The following is an 18,122-nucleotide window of genomic DNA, read 5'->3' as shown; positions in this document are numbered from 1 at the left end:
GTCATCCACACATGGTACATATTAGTACTAAGAAAGAAAGAATGAATGAATGGTCTGGGACACTGCAAAGACCCCTCTTTAGTGTAATGGCAGCTTTACTGATATAGCTACCAACAGGAGCTGGCATGACAAATGCCTCTAAGGACCCCCATTCCCATCCAGAGATGCTCCCCAGGAGGTAGCAGAGATGAGCCCCCAGCCTGGGATCTGTGCCCCTACCCTGCTTCCCAAATCTGAGAGTCCTGTCAGTTGGCCACACAGGTGAATCCTTTGCCTAATCAAACAGAGGGACCCTGTGGCCCAAGAAGTGATTGATAAGTGGCCCGAAGTTTAAAAGTCACAGGAAAAGCCTGTGCCTGTGGATAAAAGAAGTAGGACTCACTCCAGAAGAGATGGATCAGCCTAGAGGACCCCAAAGCAAGGAGGAGCCTCCCCGAAGACATCTGTTCTCTGTACTTACTCAGGCCAACCCTCAAACGTGGAGACCGTGAAAAGCGCCATCATAGCAGAAAGGACATTGTCAAAATTGAAATCGCTATTTTGCCAGATCCTCTCACGGACCACAGGGTTGTCAACGTCCCCATCCTTGTAGAGAATGAAAAGCCCCCTAGAAAGGAGAAGAAGTGTGGGTCGCCTTGGTCTGACATGAAATCGGTCATGGCTGCTCCAATCCCACACCTGCAGGCACAGTCACGCGCAGCCCGCCAGCTGGGCCACCGATCCGAGCACTGCGCCATCTGTGTCTGCATTCCTCCTCCTGTTGCTCTGCATTCAACCTAATCTCCGGTTCTGTTGCGTAACTACTAGTTTAATGAGGATTCTCCAGAGCAACTAGGCAGACACCGGCATATGCCAGATAACAAATGAAAACTACTGAACAATAAACATCTCTCATAGGCAATGGGCTCAAAGTGTACACTGAAGAATTAAAAGCTTTGGCCATGGAGAATTCCATAAGCTCTGGGAAACAAGCCCAGGTATCCTCTTATCTGCATTTTAGTTTTAATCAAATTCCTTCTCTTTATACTAACAATATTCCCAGGTTTTTTTCCCCCAGAGACATCTATAATTTCTGGCACCACACAGTAATTCTCACAGAATCTCATTTCCGGAAGGAGCCCAATGTCTTTACTTCACAGATGAGGAAGCAGGGGCCTAAAGAAGGAAGGGAAGGTGTCTTTGTGCTGCTGCGCAGCTCAACTCTAGAGGAGCCCTCCACCCCACAGCCCATGTGAATGGTGCCCCCGGAGGTGCAGAGTCACAACCTCATTACATTTGGTGCTCTCTGACTGCACAGTCTACTGAAAAGAAATCCAAACCAGTGCAGGCAGCCGGACCTCACTTGGTGACATCTCAGAAGGATGGAAAGCAGGGACTTCTGCACAGTCTTAGAACTTTAGGCAGTGGCTTCCATGTCTGCTTTCATGTTCTTCTGCACAGCTTAGGATAAGGGGCATGAGTATTTCCCACCTTGTCTCTCCTCTACCCATTATTGTGAATGGAAATATGGCCAAAATGCGGGTGATGGGAAGGCGATAGCCAGCACCTGAATACTAGGGGTTGAGCTCTGAGTTCTGGTTTGGGGAAAAATTATCCATGTGACTATAGGGTGAGCTTTCTGGGGCGTTTCACAATTGTTATTTTAGGTTTCAGTGCTCCCACCCCAGTTTGCAGATTGTATACCAAACATCAAAGCCACCTATCCATTGTTCTGGGGTGACGGAAACCTTTGGAAATAGAGGTGGTGCTTACACTACTATGTGATTGTTCTATATGCCACTGAATTGTATGTTTTAAAATGTTTACCTTCATTGGATGTGAATTTCATTTCAAACAAAAGAACAAAAGCCCTCCATCCCTCCAACCATGGGCTGAGCACACAGGCCTCTTGCAGTCGGTGACTTCCAAAATGCTAGCACAAGTGAATCCGGAAGCCTTCCATCTGTTCTTCCAAATTCCCTGCTCCTGTGTTCAGGACACTCACCTGCATTCCTCGGGGTTACTTTTGGCTTCATCTGTGCAGCGATAGAACTTTCCCTGAGTACAAAACAGACAGACAGTCAAATGCAAGCTGGCCCCTGAAGAGATCACCTGGGCCTCATGCTCCAAGGCATGTCCCTGTACCTTGAACAACTGGACCCCGATGCAGGCAAACATGAACTGGAGGAGGGTGGTGACGATCATGATGTTGCCGATTGTCCGGATGGCCACAAAGACGCACTGGACAACATGCTGGAGAGAGAGAGCAGGGAGAGAATGGAGGGGCACGACTTGCCTTTCTTGTTTTAGCCACGGGGACAGTTAACCAGCCAAGACTGTCTACGTGTATGTGCATTTGTATACGATTTTCCACTTCTGTGGTACTTCGCTTTCCAGGTAATTATCTGTGGGGAGTTACCCCCAGTGCATCACGGCTGCCTAGGAAGAGCACCCTGTAAGCGGGTCCCACCTTGGTTCCCTGCCATGGATGCGTCCCTGCCTGGCACACAGGCCCACAAGACTCCCTACCCCATAAAAGGCCTTAGGAAAATGCAAACCCTCTGGCCTTTTATACAACCTGTATGAGAATAGACTTAAAGACAAAAGTAAACACTATTAATAATGTAAAAGGTAATAAATAAACAGTAATCACATAAAGAAAATATTTTAAATGAATAAAAATAAAGAAAATAATAATAGTTAAAAATGGTATCAGCACTTGGCAGAGGCAGCTCAATGGGATAGAAATGCCCTTTACAAATGTAGAACCCACTTTAAAATCTTTCAGGCCCCAGCACAGCTCTGGCCCAGTAGAGTCAGCCATTACGGCTAACCCCACCAAAGTAAGCCCAGCCTGGAGGAGAGAAGCCCAAACCTTAAGTCCTTTTGCTCTGTTGATTGCCCTGAGTGGCCTCAGGACCCTTAAGACCCTGAGAATCTTCACAACAGAGATGGCGCTGGATCTAAGGAAAAGAATAGAGAGGAAAGAAAGCCCTTTATTAGAGCTGGATGAAACACTATGAAGGCATTACACTCGGCTTTCACTTTAATACCATGACACAGCGTGGTGGGACCCACGTGGAGCTGAGCCAACCTCTCCCCGCGGCTCACAAATGACCCATGGCCACAATCCATGGGGCCTCCTCGGCCAGGCCCTCTCGCAGGGGCCCTGAGGCAGGTGTGCAGCTGACCTCAGCAGAGACACAATTGAGGAAATTTGCTTTGTTCTTTTCATTCAATGTAAATGCTAGGTAGTACTCCACGGCGTTTAGGCTTTGGTTAGTTTGTTTGGTTTTGTTTTCTAGCTTTGGGGCTCTTCTGCAGTGCTTTGGGGCTGGGCCTCGCTGGCCTTCAAGGAATCCACTTCTTAGTGGGAGAGATGGGCAGTGACGCAGCCACAGGAATGTCACCTTGGAGAGTCTGGGAAGGCCCCTAAGGAGGTGATACCCAGGTGAGTCCAGGGGCAGTGAGGGTTAGCTAGACAAAGGGGGAAGGGGCTGCAGGCAGGCCCAGGGAGCATCAGATAGGCAGGTCCTGTGTGACAGTGTGCCGCTCCTTTAGCAGGGCCGGTGGCTGGGCGTGGCCCGAGCACATTCGAGAGGCTGGGGGCAAGGGCTGCCGCTGGAGAGGGCAGACATAGCCAGGAACTTATAGAAGTTGCAAAGATAATGGTTAGAATGTCCTTCCAAGCTGTGGCTATATGGCTCCCACTGGACCCTGTGCTCCAGACCTCTGGGTACCACAAGCAGGTAGGGTACAGCTCAGGCTATTTTCCACCAGAAATTGCAAAATGCCATGAAAAGGACCTAGACCCCTAACTTGTAGTCTCAGCCCCCTCCTAGTTGAAAATTGTAGAGGCAAGAAAAGGGGGGTTCATATATCCCGGAGATGAAGGGAACCTTCACTATCCAATAGGAAAGGGCCCCCACAGGCCACCTGGGTCCTTGCTCCTTTCATACAGATGAGGAACTGAGGCCCCAGAAGAGGATGCCCTCAAGGTGCTGGGACCAGCCCCTGAAGGACGCTGGACGAGAACTTGGCTTCTTTTACTCTCTGTTGAAAGCAAATATCACAGAGTATTATAAGCCCAAGGTAGCAATGTGCATGAAAGCATGAATTATCTCAGTGCTTTCTGGCATGGGTACCAATTAAGGTTTCCCAGGTAACTAAATATGATTATTAAAATGATGCCTAGCCTTTACAGATCATGTTAACATTCCTCATGTAAACCATCCTGCCCAACAGTCCTGTGTGTATGTACGCCCACACCCCAGAATACTTACTGGATCCCAAATGACACCAGAGAGACTCCAACCACCAGCATGTCCAGCAGATTGAAGTAGTTCCTGCAGAAGGCCCCTTTGTGGAGGAAAGCTCCAAAAGTCGTCATCTATAAGCAGAATCATGGGTGGATTTACTGCTTTTTCTCCCCAGAGGAAAAGAAACCTGGGCTCTTTATAAAACCTTGAGGAAAGTCTGTCTTTATTAACAAGTGTGTGTTATGAAGCCAGAAATGCAAACCAACAGGGCTGAGCAACTGAATCATTTGTTCAAAAATGGAAAAAGGGCAGCTGACTTGGGGGACATTCTAAAAGAAGAGAACAATTTAGACTTTATTGCAGGAACAACCAATTTCAAATATGAGTAATCACTGGCTTGTCCAAAGAGCCTGTCTCAGGAGAGAGTTCACATGACCATACTTGTTAGGCAGTAAGTGCTGCCCAGACAAATTGGCTTCCCTACAAAACGCTGGTTCTGGCAGCCTACAGTCCAGGGCTCACGGGCTATGTCTGCATAGAAACTGGCATTTTTCCAGGGAGGCCCCCTTACTGATCTTTGTGGTCCTTAGCAACACATCCACTTTAAACAGCTCTTCCCACTCCGCTACTGCAGTTCTAGCAAGGTGCGCCGGGAGCTGTCACAAACAGCGCACCTGAGTCAGTCTCACTGTGCTTTAGTCACATGCCATGTGTACCTGCAGCCCACTGGTAATGGAAAAGGAGTTCAGTGAGGAAGTATCCCCGGAGTGAAAACAGCAAAATACAAAGAATTCACTGTTTACGTTAAAAGAATTTTTTTAAGTGGGGAAGACTCGTAAGTATAGGAGAGGAGAGGCAGAGTTGGGAACTAATAAACTTGGACCACATGAAATTGCCAATACTCAACCTTTTCTGAGCTACAAAAAATGACAATTTCATGCCTTAATCCAAATAACCAAAAAGCCTTCCAAATCTTCCCAAGGCCACCAAGAACCTCCATTTCAGATGTCAGATGCTTCTTGGCAAATCTCCATTTTCTGAATCCTTCCTGTTTTAGCTTATCTCCACTCTCCAAAATACTTTCAAAATGAAGAATGACTTGGAAGATTTAAGTCACTGAGGCAAACATACAGAATTTAAAGCACTATTTTTTTCTTTTAAATAATCTTGTATCTCATTTGCCCCAAAGCCCAAAAGTAACTATATTCATTTAACAACTAAGGCATGTGGAAAGTAAAATAAAACCTCACTTAACCAGGTTAACAGACTAAATAGCACAGACTAAACAGAATATTCCCCCATTTAATTCGAGGAAGAGAAGGAAAATTATTTAAAATAAAGAGCAGCTGGGGATCAGGCAGAGGCCGGGCGAGTGTCCTTGTGCCCCGTGCCCGCCTGCCTTCCTGCCTTCCGCATCGGTGCTTCTTACCATGGAAACCGTTGCCAGACTCTGCTCAGTGACCCCCGTGGGTCTGACTTAGAACTGTCAACAAAATTCACTGGCTTAAAGGCAGGAAAATGAACTCAGACTTTTAGATTTTTAACAAATGTTTAAACAGGGGTTGGTTGTTTAGTTGGTGTTGTGTGAATGTTTTCATTACCAAGTAATCATAGTGGAAAGAAAAGAAGGATCCCATTCACAAGCAATGTTAAGTGAAGTTTCATTTTATAGAAGATTTTATGAAGAGCCCAAGTTCCACAGTTGTCTAATATACTCATAAAATACATTTTTTTCCTAAGATGCACATACAAAAAACTGAAAATGGTTGAAAGAAAATTGCGGTTGAAAGTCGTCATTTCCCAGACTGTCTCCCCACTAGGTGGCCATTGCTCTGACAGTTGTCCGGTACTGCTCCAACCCACAACACATAGCAAGTCTGGGGGTGCTTGGCTCTCTGCTGTGGGCTCCAGGAAGCTTGGTACAGAAGGACTGAGCTCGCCCCGGGGTGGCCTTCACCGTCACTACACAAACCGTGTGCAGCAATGGTACCTGGCAGCTCATGCACGGCTGGTACATCAGGGCGCCCTGTCCAAAAAGGTGCTCCTTTTGTTTGTGTAAATGTGAGCCCATTCATTACAACAGATGTAAAATATCTTAACACAACAAGATCCAAGTTATCTTGCAAATCCTGTTGCAAGAAAATAGTGCTGTTGTTATTTTAGGCCACTGAAACATAATTCAATCAAAGAAATAAAAAGAGATCCATTCACTTCAAAGGAAAAGTGCTTTTCCTCTGATTTTGACATCAGGAAGGGTGGAAGAAAGTTCACAGGTAGTGATGTATCTGTTATCAGTTGACATATTTCAGAGAACAAAAAAATTTTAAAAGAGTAAAACATAATTCCAGTCACTATTATGAAGCCAAAGAAACTCTTACATGCATCAAAGATGAAAAAGAAAGAGCAAAACAAGTTGAAAAGTTTTAGGAAAAAATCCTTTGGTTAAAAAAACAAGTATAAGCTTGGTCACAGACAGCAAAGAATAAAAAAACAGTCGAAAGCACTTCATTCTGCTTTGCTGTGTCACATGCAGGAGGAGATCCCTTAAACACAAGGCTGTGGGACCCGCTACCTTCAAAACAATCTCATATGCAAAAAACACCAGTGAAGACATAATCTGCATAACCTAGTATCTGGGAAGTAAACAAGCGATTGAAACTATTATTGCTACAGCTGTGTTAGAGTATGTAAAGATCAATGAAAAGGCCATTACCTTTAACAGGATTTCAATAGTAAAGATGGCTGTGAAAACATAGTCAAAGTAACCCAGTATCTGAAAAGTACAACAATGAAAATGAGAAAAAGGCATCTGGACAATAGCCACACACCCAGGGGTAGACTCCCACATGCAGGCAGGGTCCCTCCCTGGATAAGCCTGCCACCGTGGAGGTAAGTGCAGAGATGCTCATAAATACCCCACCTGGGCCAATATCAGCTCATCTTTATGACCAACATAGAGCACTCGGAAATACTTACCTGCTTTAACCACTCAGGCTAACTTGCTCCTCAGTCTCATGTCTCAGACAGAGACTCATTTCTAAGAGTGCTTTATTAATAACCTTTTCTCATCAGAGCATCACATTGACAAATTACTTGTGGCACCAGATAAATTAGAGTCTTACACACATTTTGCATTTTTTAACTGCATTTTTGGCTGAATGAAATATGCTGCTATCCAGTTGAGCTTTACATTGGCGGAGAAATGTAAATAACGACGTAAGGGCCATTAAATAGGGCCAGAACCTTCCATATGTTCCCTTCAATTCCAGCCCATTTAATCAGTGAGTAGACACCCTCCCCCGCACCAATGTGCAGGTCTAGATAACTCCTCAAGGAAGAGTTTCACTTATCACCTTGCTCTGAATCTAACACTCCTCTTTCCCAATACTGCTTTTTTAACTTCTCTGGGCCCACTCAAAGAACAGATAACCTGGTTTTTGAATTATCAGTCCAGGCTACTTTGTCAGCATTCCTGAAAACACCATCTACTCCCCAATCAACCAAGTCCTATTTGCCCCTTCTGGGGTCTCTGCCTTTACTCAGAGCCATGGGGGCCGGGCGGGGGGTGGGGTGGCGGTGTCAGGTGGCTGCAGCAAGAAATCTGACCACTATGCAACTAAGGCTGCTCGCAAGGAACCTCAGCCAAAAAGAAGGCAGCTGAAACTGCCTGCAGACTGCTTGCAGAAGAAGCCATGTTGGCTACTTATTTTCATGACAATGGCGCTCAGTGGTATGAAGGAACTGAAGACATCAGAGTTGCAAGGGACCCTGGTAGCCATCCAGGCCACTCCTTTCATTTAACAGACAAGAGTTGTGGGAAGGGCTAGGGGATACCCGCTCAGGCCGCGAAGCCAGCCATGGCACTGCTGAGCAAGGAGCTGGTCAAGAGCCCCAGGCCCTGCTGTTTAAGTGTGGGATCCATCCCAGAGGAGTCCTTTATGCTCTGTTTCAATAAGATGACGTCCTCTGCTTCAAAGGCTATCTTTCCTCAACTAAAGTTTAAGTTTTCTCTTCAAAGGGTATTCGTTATCCGAACTGTTTCCTTTTTTTTTTTTTTTTTTGAAGATTTCATTTATTTATTTTTAGAGAGAGGGGAAGGGAGGAATAAAGAGAGGGAGAGAAACTTCAATGTGTGAGAGATACATTGATTGGTTGCCTTTCACCCCTCCCTGGGGACCTGGCCCGCAGCCCAGGCATGTGCCCTGACTGGGAATCGAACCAGTGACCCTTTGGTTCGCAGGCCGGTATGCAATCCACTGAGCCACACCTCATTTTTTAATTTAGAGATTTTGCTATAAGTTCTCTATGTATCTGTGTTTCTGGCCAGGCGATGCACAGCATTTCCAGTACACTGCAGGCCTCTGGCCCCTCCTTATCTTCTCCATGGTCATGGCAGGACTATTATTATTAAAAGCACCTGGGTGGCCAAGAGCAGCACTGCTGCCCAAAGCCAACAGCTCAGCCTCGTGCCAGGGGTCAAAGCTCTTAAAGTCACTCAGCCTCCATTCTCTTTTTCACTAATAACTTAACTAAGGTTAAAAAAAGATTGCAAGATTGCAATTACATGAGATCTCCAAAACAGTCAAAACCCATAGCTAGAAAGTGGAATGGAGGTGGTCAGGGGCTGAGGGAGGGGGAGATGGGGAGTCGTTAATGGGTGTAAACTTTCAGTCATATAAGACATCTAAGTTCTGGAGATCTGCTGTACAACATAGCCCATCTCTATGAATGCTGTGTTGCACACTTAAATATTTGTTAAAAGAATAGATCTCATGTTAAATGTTCTTCCCACAGTAAAAAAAAAAAAACTGCAGTAGTTTAAAAGCAATACACATACATGTGTGTATATCTATTTAAGAACAGTAGCAGCAACTTTCTTGCAAAAAGCAGCAGGAGAATAAACTCAAGGGAAATAATTACAATAAAAAATAAGAATGTGAGGGTCCAATGTAAGTTAACTCTTTATCAATCTGTGTTCTAGATTTGTTCTTGACCTTATCTGTCATGTGGTGATATTTTTCCCTTGTGTCTCATTTATATGATGGAACTCAATGACACCTGGGTCTTTGTTTCATTTGAATGTAGAGATTAAGACAGGCTCAGGGCCTTCATCTTTACATCATCACCAACAGGCGCACTGAAGGAAAGTTCTTTATCTTCACGTCAGAGTATGTGTTTTATCACATACTCTGGTAGGTTGGGTTTGCCAGGCTTCAAACCAAGAGCCTGGAAATGGGAAGACACAGCACAAGGGTTGGATTGTCACAACCGAAAACCTGGGGCACTGGTCTGGTAACTTGTCTTACTCCTTACGTCTCTAAAATCTCAGGAGCAGACAGAGGCACCGCCCAGGCAAGGCCGCAACACCTGATGGACTCACACACTGGTAGGCCGCCCTCTCTTGGGAGGGTTTCTTAGTACCACCTGAAACTGCGCTACAATGTCAGGGCCGAGAGGCAACAGGCCACTAGTCTTTGAAAGCAGTCTCACTTCGGGACTGTTCTCGGTGCTGAACCAGCTGAACTGCTAAGATGGAACTTCTCAGGCAAGAACTAGTTTGAGTACCATTCTGTCTAGCAAGGATACCATGCAAGGGTGCTATAACCTACGTTATGAAACTGATTAACAGAAACCTTAACCCTCTACTCATTTTCCTCATTAAACTACCTCCTCCCCAGCCAAACATAGTTCTTCCTCTCTATGGAACCACTCAAATCCACTGTCTATCATCTCCCTAACTTGTACTTTTCCCAGCAGTGGAATCAGGTAGGTTTGTGAATTTCCATCCATATAGAATAGAAGTCTTCCCTTCCAACCTAAGTAAAAGCTCCTGGGCATAAATTATACCTGGTTTCAATTTTACTTTCTGTCATGCTGGGTGCTTCCATTAGGCAGACATCTCAAAATAGGTACGGATAAGAATTTGACCAGGGAAGAAAAGAGGGTCCAAAATGTTGGCAGCAAGGAATGAGGAGTAAGAGAAGTAGAGTCCCTGAATATACTAGGAGTTACTGCAGAGTACTTAAAATGAAGTTTAAAATACATGATTCAGGAAAGGCACTTACAAACCTAAAACATAAAATGCCTACAGGTGAATGAGATGCCTACTCTAGCTTTTAGCCTCTCCGGCCTCTGGGGGCCCTGCCTGGATGACAAAGGGCCAGTGCTTACCCCAAGGGGAGCCCCACCCTCCTGCCCTTGCTCAGTGGCTTACAATGTTCCGGAAGGAGTGGCTGCGGATGGGGTCTTCGGCGGCAAGGGATGCGCTGCTCAGCATGATGAAGACAAGGATGAGGTTAGTGAAGACGTGGTGGTTGATGAGCTTGTGGCAGCCCACGCGGATCCTGTGGGGAACACCAGCGCATGGACACAGCCCCAGGTGGCGCCTGCAGCACACTAGGACAGGTCAGGCCAAGGACGGCCATCAGCTGTGCCTCCCATGCCCCACCCAGCAAACCAGAACCATCTGTCCATCAGCCCCTCAAAACCCCTGCACAGCAGACCCTGAGGGCCCTCAGTGCGACAACTGTGTGTGGGAGAGCCACAGGCACCACTCACTGTGTCTTTAAGTGTGGGGATTATTACCCATCTAAAGGAGAAGAAATGGAGGCTTACCCATGTGAGAGAACTTTCTTAGTAAGGACCAGGGGCATATTTCCAACCCAGGGCTGACTGTGACATTTCCTACTATAATGGGAAACCCAGTGCTTACTTCCTCAACCTGGAAAGGAGGCTGAGGTCAGAGCTCGTCATGGCAGCAGCTCACAAAGCATGGGAGCTCTTTCATGTACTGCAGCTGGGCTTACAAAATATGACTGCAGGGAGGGAGGCTTGGTGAATGTCCTGTTATGTAGAGATTTGGTCAGAGTGCTGTATTATTATTATTAATTTTTTTGGAGTTGACCCATAACGAGCACTCCTGAGAAAGTGAAGTGAGAGAGTTACTTCATCACGCAAGATCTCACAAGGATCTCGCTGTACCGTGCCGGGGAGTCCTGCAGTCCCGTGAGGCTGGGCAGAGCAGGGCAGCACATGGGCCGGCCCTCACGATGGCCCCGTGGGCCATCACAGCCTCTCCTGCTGCCCCTGATGTCCCGGGGGCTACTTAGTGCCAGACTGCCCTTAACCGCAATATCTGACTTTAGATTTCAAAGATTTTTTTTTTGTTGTTTTTGGGGGGGCCTACAGAATACATGCAGGTTTCCCTTTGAAAAGATTTTTTTTTCACTTTCAAAACTGGAGTCAACTTTATAGGAAAGTGACTCCTTGCTTCAAATCCTCTTTTCTGGGGCTGATTAAGGCCGGGATGTGCCCCTTGGAGGACTTGCAAGCTGATAGCAACTGAGTCTGGGGAAGGCCTTCCAGGGCTGAGGGCAGGAGTGCTCACAGCTCTGGGGGAAATCCATCCATTCCTTCAATATAGCAGACACAGTGAGCTCTAAGTGTAACATCAGCTGAATAACTTTTTTTTAAAGGGACACCCAAACTCTGAACAATGATGAGCTGCACGAGTTATCATCAAATCTTCAAGCCTCTGAGGACTGCAGCTTGCCTTGCTTCCCACCTGCGCCTCCCTGGGGCCTCGAATCATGCAGAGTTCCTCTCCGGCAGCCGAGAACTACCTCTGCAATTCTAGAAACCTCTCCTCCAGGAGTTATTTATTCCCTTTGGCATTTCACTCTATCCCAGATGATTTAAAACCTAGAAACCAGCTAGTAAATAAGTGTCTTCCTTTTACAGTACTTGTGAGTAATTGCCATGCTCCTGGTGAGCACGTTATCATTTTAACACGAGAAATGCCATTTTAAGCAGGATATCATCTAGCCGAAGTGACTAGCTCAACCTATAAAATATCATTGGCATATTATTTATTGCCATAAGACTTAACAGGGGAAAGTGATCAACTCTAATAGATCTCAAGATGAAGATGCCAGGCAGAAGTCAGTCACAAAATTCTCGCTCCCCCAAAGCATCTTAGCAGAAGACCCGTATGTGAAGAGAGGGTCCTCTGGTTGGGAAACACTTCACCAGTGAGCGCACCTGCAACTCACCTGCAGAGCATTGGGCTCTGACGGAGCAGCAGCTTTTCACCACTGCTGACTCCGGGGCAGGGGTTCAGGGGAGGGGAATGTGGAATGGGCTCTTCCCAGTACCTGTCCACACCCCACAGCCCGTACCTCCAGGACAGAAAGGCTAGGAAGAGATGAGCAGAGGACAAAGGCAAGGCCGGGGCAGGGGAGGTGCTGGGGCTGGGGGCGGAGCGGGCGGCGCTCTGACGTTAGGTGCAGAAGGGGGCTGCCCCACTCCCAGCCATCCTCCCCATCGCCAGCCACCCTCACGCAACCCGTACAGTCACGGGTGAGACACAGTAGGAATGTGAACAGAAAGGGGACATTTACGGGTTGGTCTTGCTAAGAATGAAGAAAGCGCTCCCTTCAGGAATGGGGACGATTTTTTCTTTCATGTTCAACTCCGAGATTCTGCGAGGACGGGGGCCAGCAGGAACCTCGGGCTCATCTTCCTCCTCCTCTTCCTCTTCCTCTTCATCTACTTTAAATGAGACACTTTTTTATAGGCATGAAACAAAGACTGCATTTGGGTTTTAATTATTCTCAATTTCACGTGAGAATTTAGTTTAAACTTTAACCACCTATCAGCTTACATGAATCAAAACCCTTTAGAATATGGGCTATGTGGTGGGGGAGGCAGGGGACTGAGAATCTTGCCTGTCTGGTACGTGTGTGTAGTTGTGGGGATGAGGTCCCCAGCAGATGAAGATCTGAGCACAGTTCAAAAAAAAAAAAAAAAAAGATGGCAGCACTGGGATTCTCACCACCATCTCCCAACACCCTGCTGTGTCCCCAGTAACCTCCTTGTTTAGCTTTAATCTGAAACACTGTGTGGGGCTTCAAGTCACACATGATCGGTCCCCCAAACCCCACAGTCCCTCCTACATCAGTCAATAAAGGCATCGGTCAAATGTGAAAATGCCAGGTGAATAGTAATAACTGGTTGCCTCCTAGAGAGATTTCCCAGCAAAGGTTGGCCTTACCCTGATCCACCTACACTTTCTCTCCCACCACCTGGAATTCGGGTTATGGAAGCTACCTATGACAAAAGAAAAAGCAGGGGACTGGACTCATGGCCTTGGTGACCTCAGCAGCCCAGCGTGTGTCCCCGCTAGGCCAGCCAGCCACGGACTCAGCCGCTGCCCACAGAGTGGCAGCAATGCCATGTCACTCATGAGCTGAGAGCCTGTCTCCAGCCCCGCCACCATACCTGGCACGTCACAAGGTGGGTAGGGGTCCTTGTCCTCATCCTCTTCTCGGTACTCATCAATTGTAACCTATGATGACAGAGAGTTCTTGGGAGGAGGGGAGATTCAGACTTAAATGCATGTCAGAGGGCCATGGCGAGGACACAGCCCTGCCACTCAGCACAGGGCAGAGGCGCTCTCTTCCAAGTGTGTGCAGCCCGTGAGTGCCTGTGCAGGGGCAGCAGAGGCTCAGGCAGCGACTCTGCAGAAGACGGAGGTCTGAGGGCAGGTGAGGAGGAAAGTGGCCTGGCCCCTCTCAGCCATGGTCACAGCACCCAGCATTGTCACCTACTGAAGATTCCTGCTGCCCTTCTAGACAGTGAGCCCCACGCAGGCAGGGATCTTGTAGGTTTGGTTCATTCTCAGTCCCCTGACACAGACTAACCATACAACAAGTATTTACTGACTCAATGAACAAACAACCAAATGAATGAAAACTCCAGAGCCGTCATACGTGGGATAAAGTTTAACAGTATAACCCCAAGCACACAGACCCCTGATCCTGCAATCTCCTCTGGGGACGGGTACCTATTAACAACCCTTGATTTTAACCCTTACTGAGAAGACACTACTCTAGGCCAGGTCTGACCACACAAGTCCAATAAAGGACAAACAAGTGATCAAGCCAGTCAATTTAACATAACTGGTTCTCTGGTAAAATATTGGCTAACAACAAGCTAAGTGCCTGAATTCACTTAAAACCCCGGGGAAGGCAGCGTCTAGAATGGCATACCACACTCACACACCAAAACATCACACAGGACACCTTCATGGTGGAAATGGCACATTTTTGGTGATAGCAACAGAATCATTTGAAACAAAAAGAGGAGAAGTGTTTCAGATCATATACCTTGTTGTCATTGTTGGCTATCTGATTTACTTCTGGCTTGTTGTTCTTTTTATTTTCCAGGCTTTCTTTTCTACAGAGGAGAGAACAGGACTTAAGAAACCAAGTAACTATATTTCTGTGAATAAAACTGCTAATCAGGATTCTGAATCAACAGTGGCCCGATAAAGGACAGAATCTAATTGGAAACAACCCTAACTGCAAGAACAGAGCACAACCCACACTCAGGGCTTCCTGTTCATTCAGTGCATTACTGGTTCATTACATGGATCATCTTATTAAAATTTTCATCCAAAAGCTAATCAGCATTGAATGCATCATTTATTTTATGAAGCCAAAATTAACTATAGTGACTCTTGAAGCATGGGGGAGTGTGACTCCCACTCTCAGCTCCAAGGGAACGAGAGCCAAGGAACTGGGCTCTGCCCCAGATGCCATCCTTTCAGGTCAGCCCCACGTGGCCACCCACGGTCACCACCAAGCAGCAACAGGGGGCCGCAGCTGCGGTCAAGTCTTCAAGGCTCTGCCCGGCCTCACCTGCAGCTGGATCCCCAGGCAGCCCCCTGTGCAAACACCTTAACTGAAAATGGGGTTACCTGGCAATCTTTTTCCTTTCCTTCTCTTCAGCTTCCTCTTTCTGAGCGGTATTCAAACTTTCAGCATCAGCCAAATTGTCTACAGCAATGGCCAAGAAGACATTCAGTAGAATATCTAATTTGAACATTTTAAGGGTATAACACCTGTTTGTTTAATGCATGGTCAACAAAAGAAACATCCGCCCTCCCCCCGCGCCACATTCTGGGAGGCTGGTAACAGGTGACTGTCCCCTAGCGCTACATTCCTGTGGTAAAGCCAGAGGACCAGAGATCTGTTTTCTAAAAAAACAAAACAAATAAAGAAAAACCTAGAACACTGTAGAAGACAGTCTGGAAAGAAGCAAAATTAGGATTGGTTAAAATCGACGAAAACCTATGTGTGCTTACACATAGCTATGGCTACGGTACGCATAGCAGATGACAATCTACAACATAAACATGGAGTTTTTAATGCATTTTGTTTTTTTAAAAACATATACATCCACCTACAAAACATATATTCAGGGCATGCTTTCCAAAATAGATCTCTTTTAAGGCTACACATTATGCAAATGATGATCTCATTGCATAAAGCAGTCTGAGCCTCTTTCACTTGAAACGGCCTTCGGGGTGTGCGGACACCTCTCTCATGCGATTGACTGACTGCGGCAGGCCTGCCAGGTGGTGCTGGGCTATTCTTTTGCCGAGGCCCACTATGGCTAATACTTTGACTACTGTGGTTGAATTTTATTTTTTCAAATAGTAAAAAGTTAAGTATTTGAACAAGGTGTATGGTTTTGGGCTCTTACTATAATGTTGTATGTGTGGTTTCCATGAATAATTGGGGGAAAAAAATTTCTGAACAGGGTTCCCAAGTCAGAAGACGCCTGTTTCTTATTCGCTAGCAGTTAAGTCCATTTTTGAGAAGCAGAGGGATCAGAGGACAGGAAGTCAAGAGGACTCCCTGCTCTGACAAATGCTTCTCTCAGGCTCATGCCCAGCCCGCTGCAGGCAGGAGCCCAGGACCTGAGACAGGAGAGGAACACTGCTGTTCCACGTGCCCTGTGCAATCTGAAATCTCAGGTGGGTGGCTATAAACAAACATAAGCTCACAAGGGACCGACGATGAGGTAGCTTCTCCGGGATTTCACACTTGACTAATGTATTTGAATATTTAAAGAGGACAGAAACATGAATGAACTATATTAAGACTTTCAAACCACCTTTAAGATGCTAGACTATTTTTTAAACCGAACCTCCGTGAGCCTGAGTGCTATTCATGTGTCTGTACAATAGCTCTTCCACCAAACATTTACTGAGGGCCTCCATGTGCCAGGTCTGGTGGTAGGCAGGGAGGACAGAGAGGTAAAGCAGACACAAGCAATGGCTACGCAGTCATAAAAGTTCCAGTCGAGGTAAAGAGAGACCTGAGTTTCCAGAAGTCTAGGATTAGAGAGTACTTCTTGGAAGGGAAAGGAATAAAGAAGTTAAGAAAAGTTACACAGCATGATACAGCAACAAACCAATGGATCTTCGACTTCCAAAGATGTACAGATTAGCAAAGCGAAGTTAGGCTCAGGGGTGCTTAGGTCAATCCACTGAAGATGGGTCCCCATCAGTTATGAAGGGTCTGAGGAAGACATAAATGTGCCCCGGCCTCCCAAGGATGATGGCACGGGGAACCACCTGGCTTGCCCTAAGCTATCCCCGTGGGACCTGCACAGGAGCTGTGCCGGCAGGCGGGGCGACCGCTGGTGCAGCCCCTGTTCTGTCTCAGGCTCCTTCCCCAATCCTGTTCACTCCTCAGGGCCTAACTGGGACCCTGCCTCCCCTGCGCCCTCCCGGCAACTGTGAAGGAGAGCAGACTGGAAACGGTAACCCACCTCCCCCTCACAGCAGCTACCACCACCACCGCGATGGAGTGACTCAGAGAGGGAGCAACAAGACACGACGGGGACAACAACAAAGCCCCGGTCGGCTCGAAGGATACAGTTCCCACAAATGAAGAGGATGATGAAATAGATGCAGACGATCATTCCCGAGGATGACGGGCCCCCGTACGCCATAATGCCGTCATACATCACAGCATTCCAATCTTCGCCCGTCAGAATCTAAGAAGCCAAAACTTGGATCAGCCGGCAGGTGGACCCGCAACGCCCCGGCGTCCTCCCAGAGCCCCTGGTGGCCACCTACATCTGGCGTAAGCTGCCTTTCACAGTCCAGTTTGCACTGAACAAATCCATCTGTTCCCCGCAGAGTTTTCAAAACATTATTTTGAATTACACAAATAGATGAATTAATCATTCTAGTGAAAATAACTTTACATGTAAGGCTTGTGTGCTCTTGGAGGACGCCCCAGCGCAGTTTTAGTGCCCTCCCCCGCCAGCATGCTGCTGGACTGTCCCTCCCCGGGGCCTGTATCTGCAGAATTAAACACATATTTTCACTCCCAGAGGAAACAGACAGTTGTTGTCTTCTCTGACTTATCAGGCATAAAGGGTATCACACTATATACATTTTTTGCTCTTTCCCCCCTTCAACAATGTACTCTGGAGAGACTCTGTGTCAGCAGCTTCCGTCCATTCTTCTTAACTGCTGCCTAGCATTCCACATATTGTAGTTAACCAACTGTGGAAATGGAGAATTATATCTATAAATTTTTACAAGCAGGGAATTCTCTAAGTATCTTATGTAAATTTACAAGCTATTTTATGAGTAGATACTAATAAGTACCTGAATTTCAAATATTATCTTCTCTGCTGATGATACTTGATAATTCAATCCATTATGAAATAGAATCAGATGAACATTAACAGCAATTTCAAAATACACTATCTTTCAGAAAGAGAGCCAGTGAGAGAGACAAGAGAAAGCATTCTCCTGTATCATCTATCTGGACCAGATACTTTAAAAATTAAAACTGTTGTGGGTCACAACCAAGCAGAAAAATAGGCAAATGATTTGAAAGGATAAAGCAATTTACAGAAAAGGAACTATAAACGGCTCTTAGTCATATGAAAAGACATTCAGTTTCACTCCTGAGAAAAGAAATACGAATTAAAACAAGATTCCGTTTTCACTGATCAGACAGGCCACAATCAGAAGAGGAGTGAGGCCGAGCGCAGGCTCCGCACTCCGTCCCTGGA

The 18,122-nt window shown here is 46.5% G+C and overlaps 1 protein-coding gene across 2 annotated transcripts in view; it reads right to left on the bottom strand.

Moving 5' to 3' along the window:
• CACNA1D (calcium voltage-gated channel subunit alpha1 D) overlaps positions 1-18,122 on the bottom strand; it is a 304,169-nt gene that overhangs the window by 58,871 nt on the left and 227,176 nt on the right. For both annotated transcript variants that reach the window (XM_054595570.1, XM_054595569.1), the window contains 12 exons: positions 16,967-17,087; positions 14,998-15,112; positions 14,405-14,474; positions 13,518-13,584; positions 12,638-12,785; positions 10,453-10,582; positions 6,952-7,011; positions 4,263-4,369; positions 2,855-2,942; positions 2,125-2,232; positions 1,985-2,037; positions 461-607 (listed from right to left, as the gene is read on the bottom strand). In XM_054595570.1, coding sequence (XP_054451545.1) covers positions 461-607; positions 1,985-2,037; positions 2,125-2,232; positions 2,855-2,942; positions 4,263-4,369; positions 6,952-7,011; positions 10,453-10,582; positions 12,638-12,785; positions 13,518-13,584; positions 14,405-14,474; positions 14,998-15,112; positions 16,967-17,087 — 1,214 coding nt within the window. The remainder of the gene's footprint in view (positions 1-460; positions 608-1,984; positions 2,038-2,124; positions 2,233-2,854; positions 2,943-4,262; positions 4,370-6,951; positions 7,012-10,452; positions 10,583-12,637; positions 12,786-13,517; positions 13,585-14,404; positions 14,475-14,997; positions 15,113-16,966; positions 17,088-18,122) is intronic.

Source organism: Pteronotus mesoamericanus, unplaced genomic scaffold (assembly GCF_021234165.1).
Source record: "Pteronotus mesoamericanus isolate MK-2021 breed Mesoamerican mustached bat unplaced genomic scaffold, CSHL_Meso_final scaffold_54, whole genome shotgun sequence".
NCBI lineage: Eukaryota > Metazoa > Chordata > Mammalia > Chiroptera > Mormoopidae > Pteronotus > Pteronotus mesoamericanus.
Note: the sequence above shows the minus strand (reverse complement) of the source record. Positions and strands in the feature narration are given on the sequence as shown.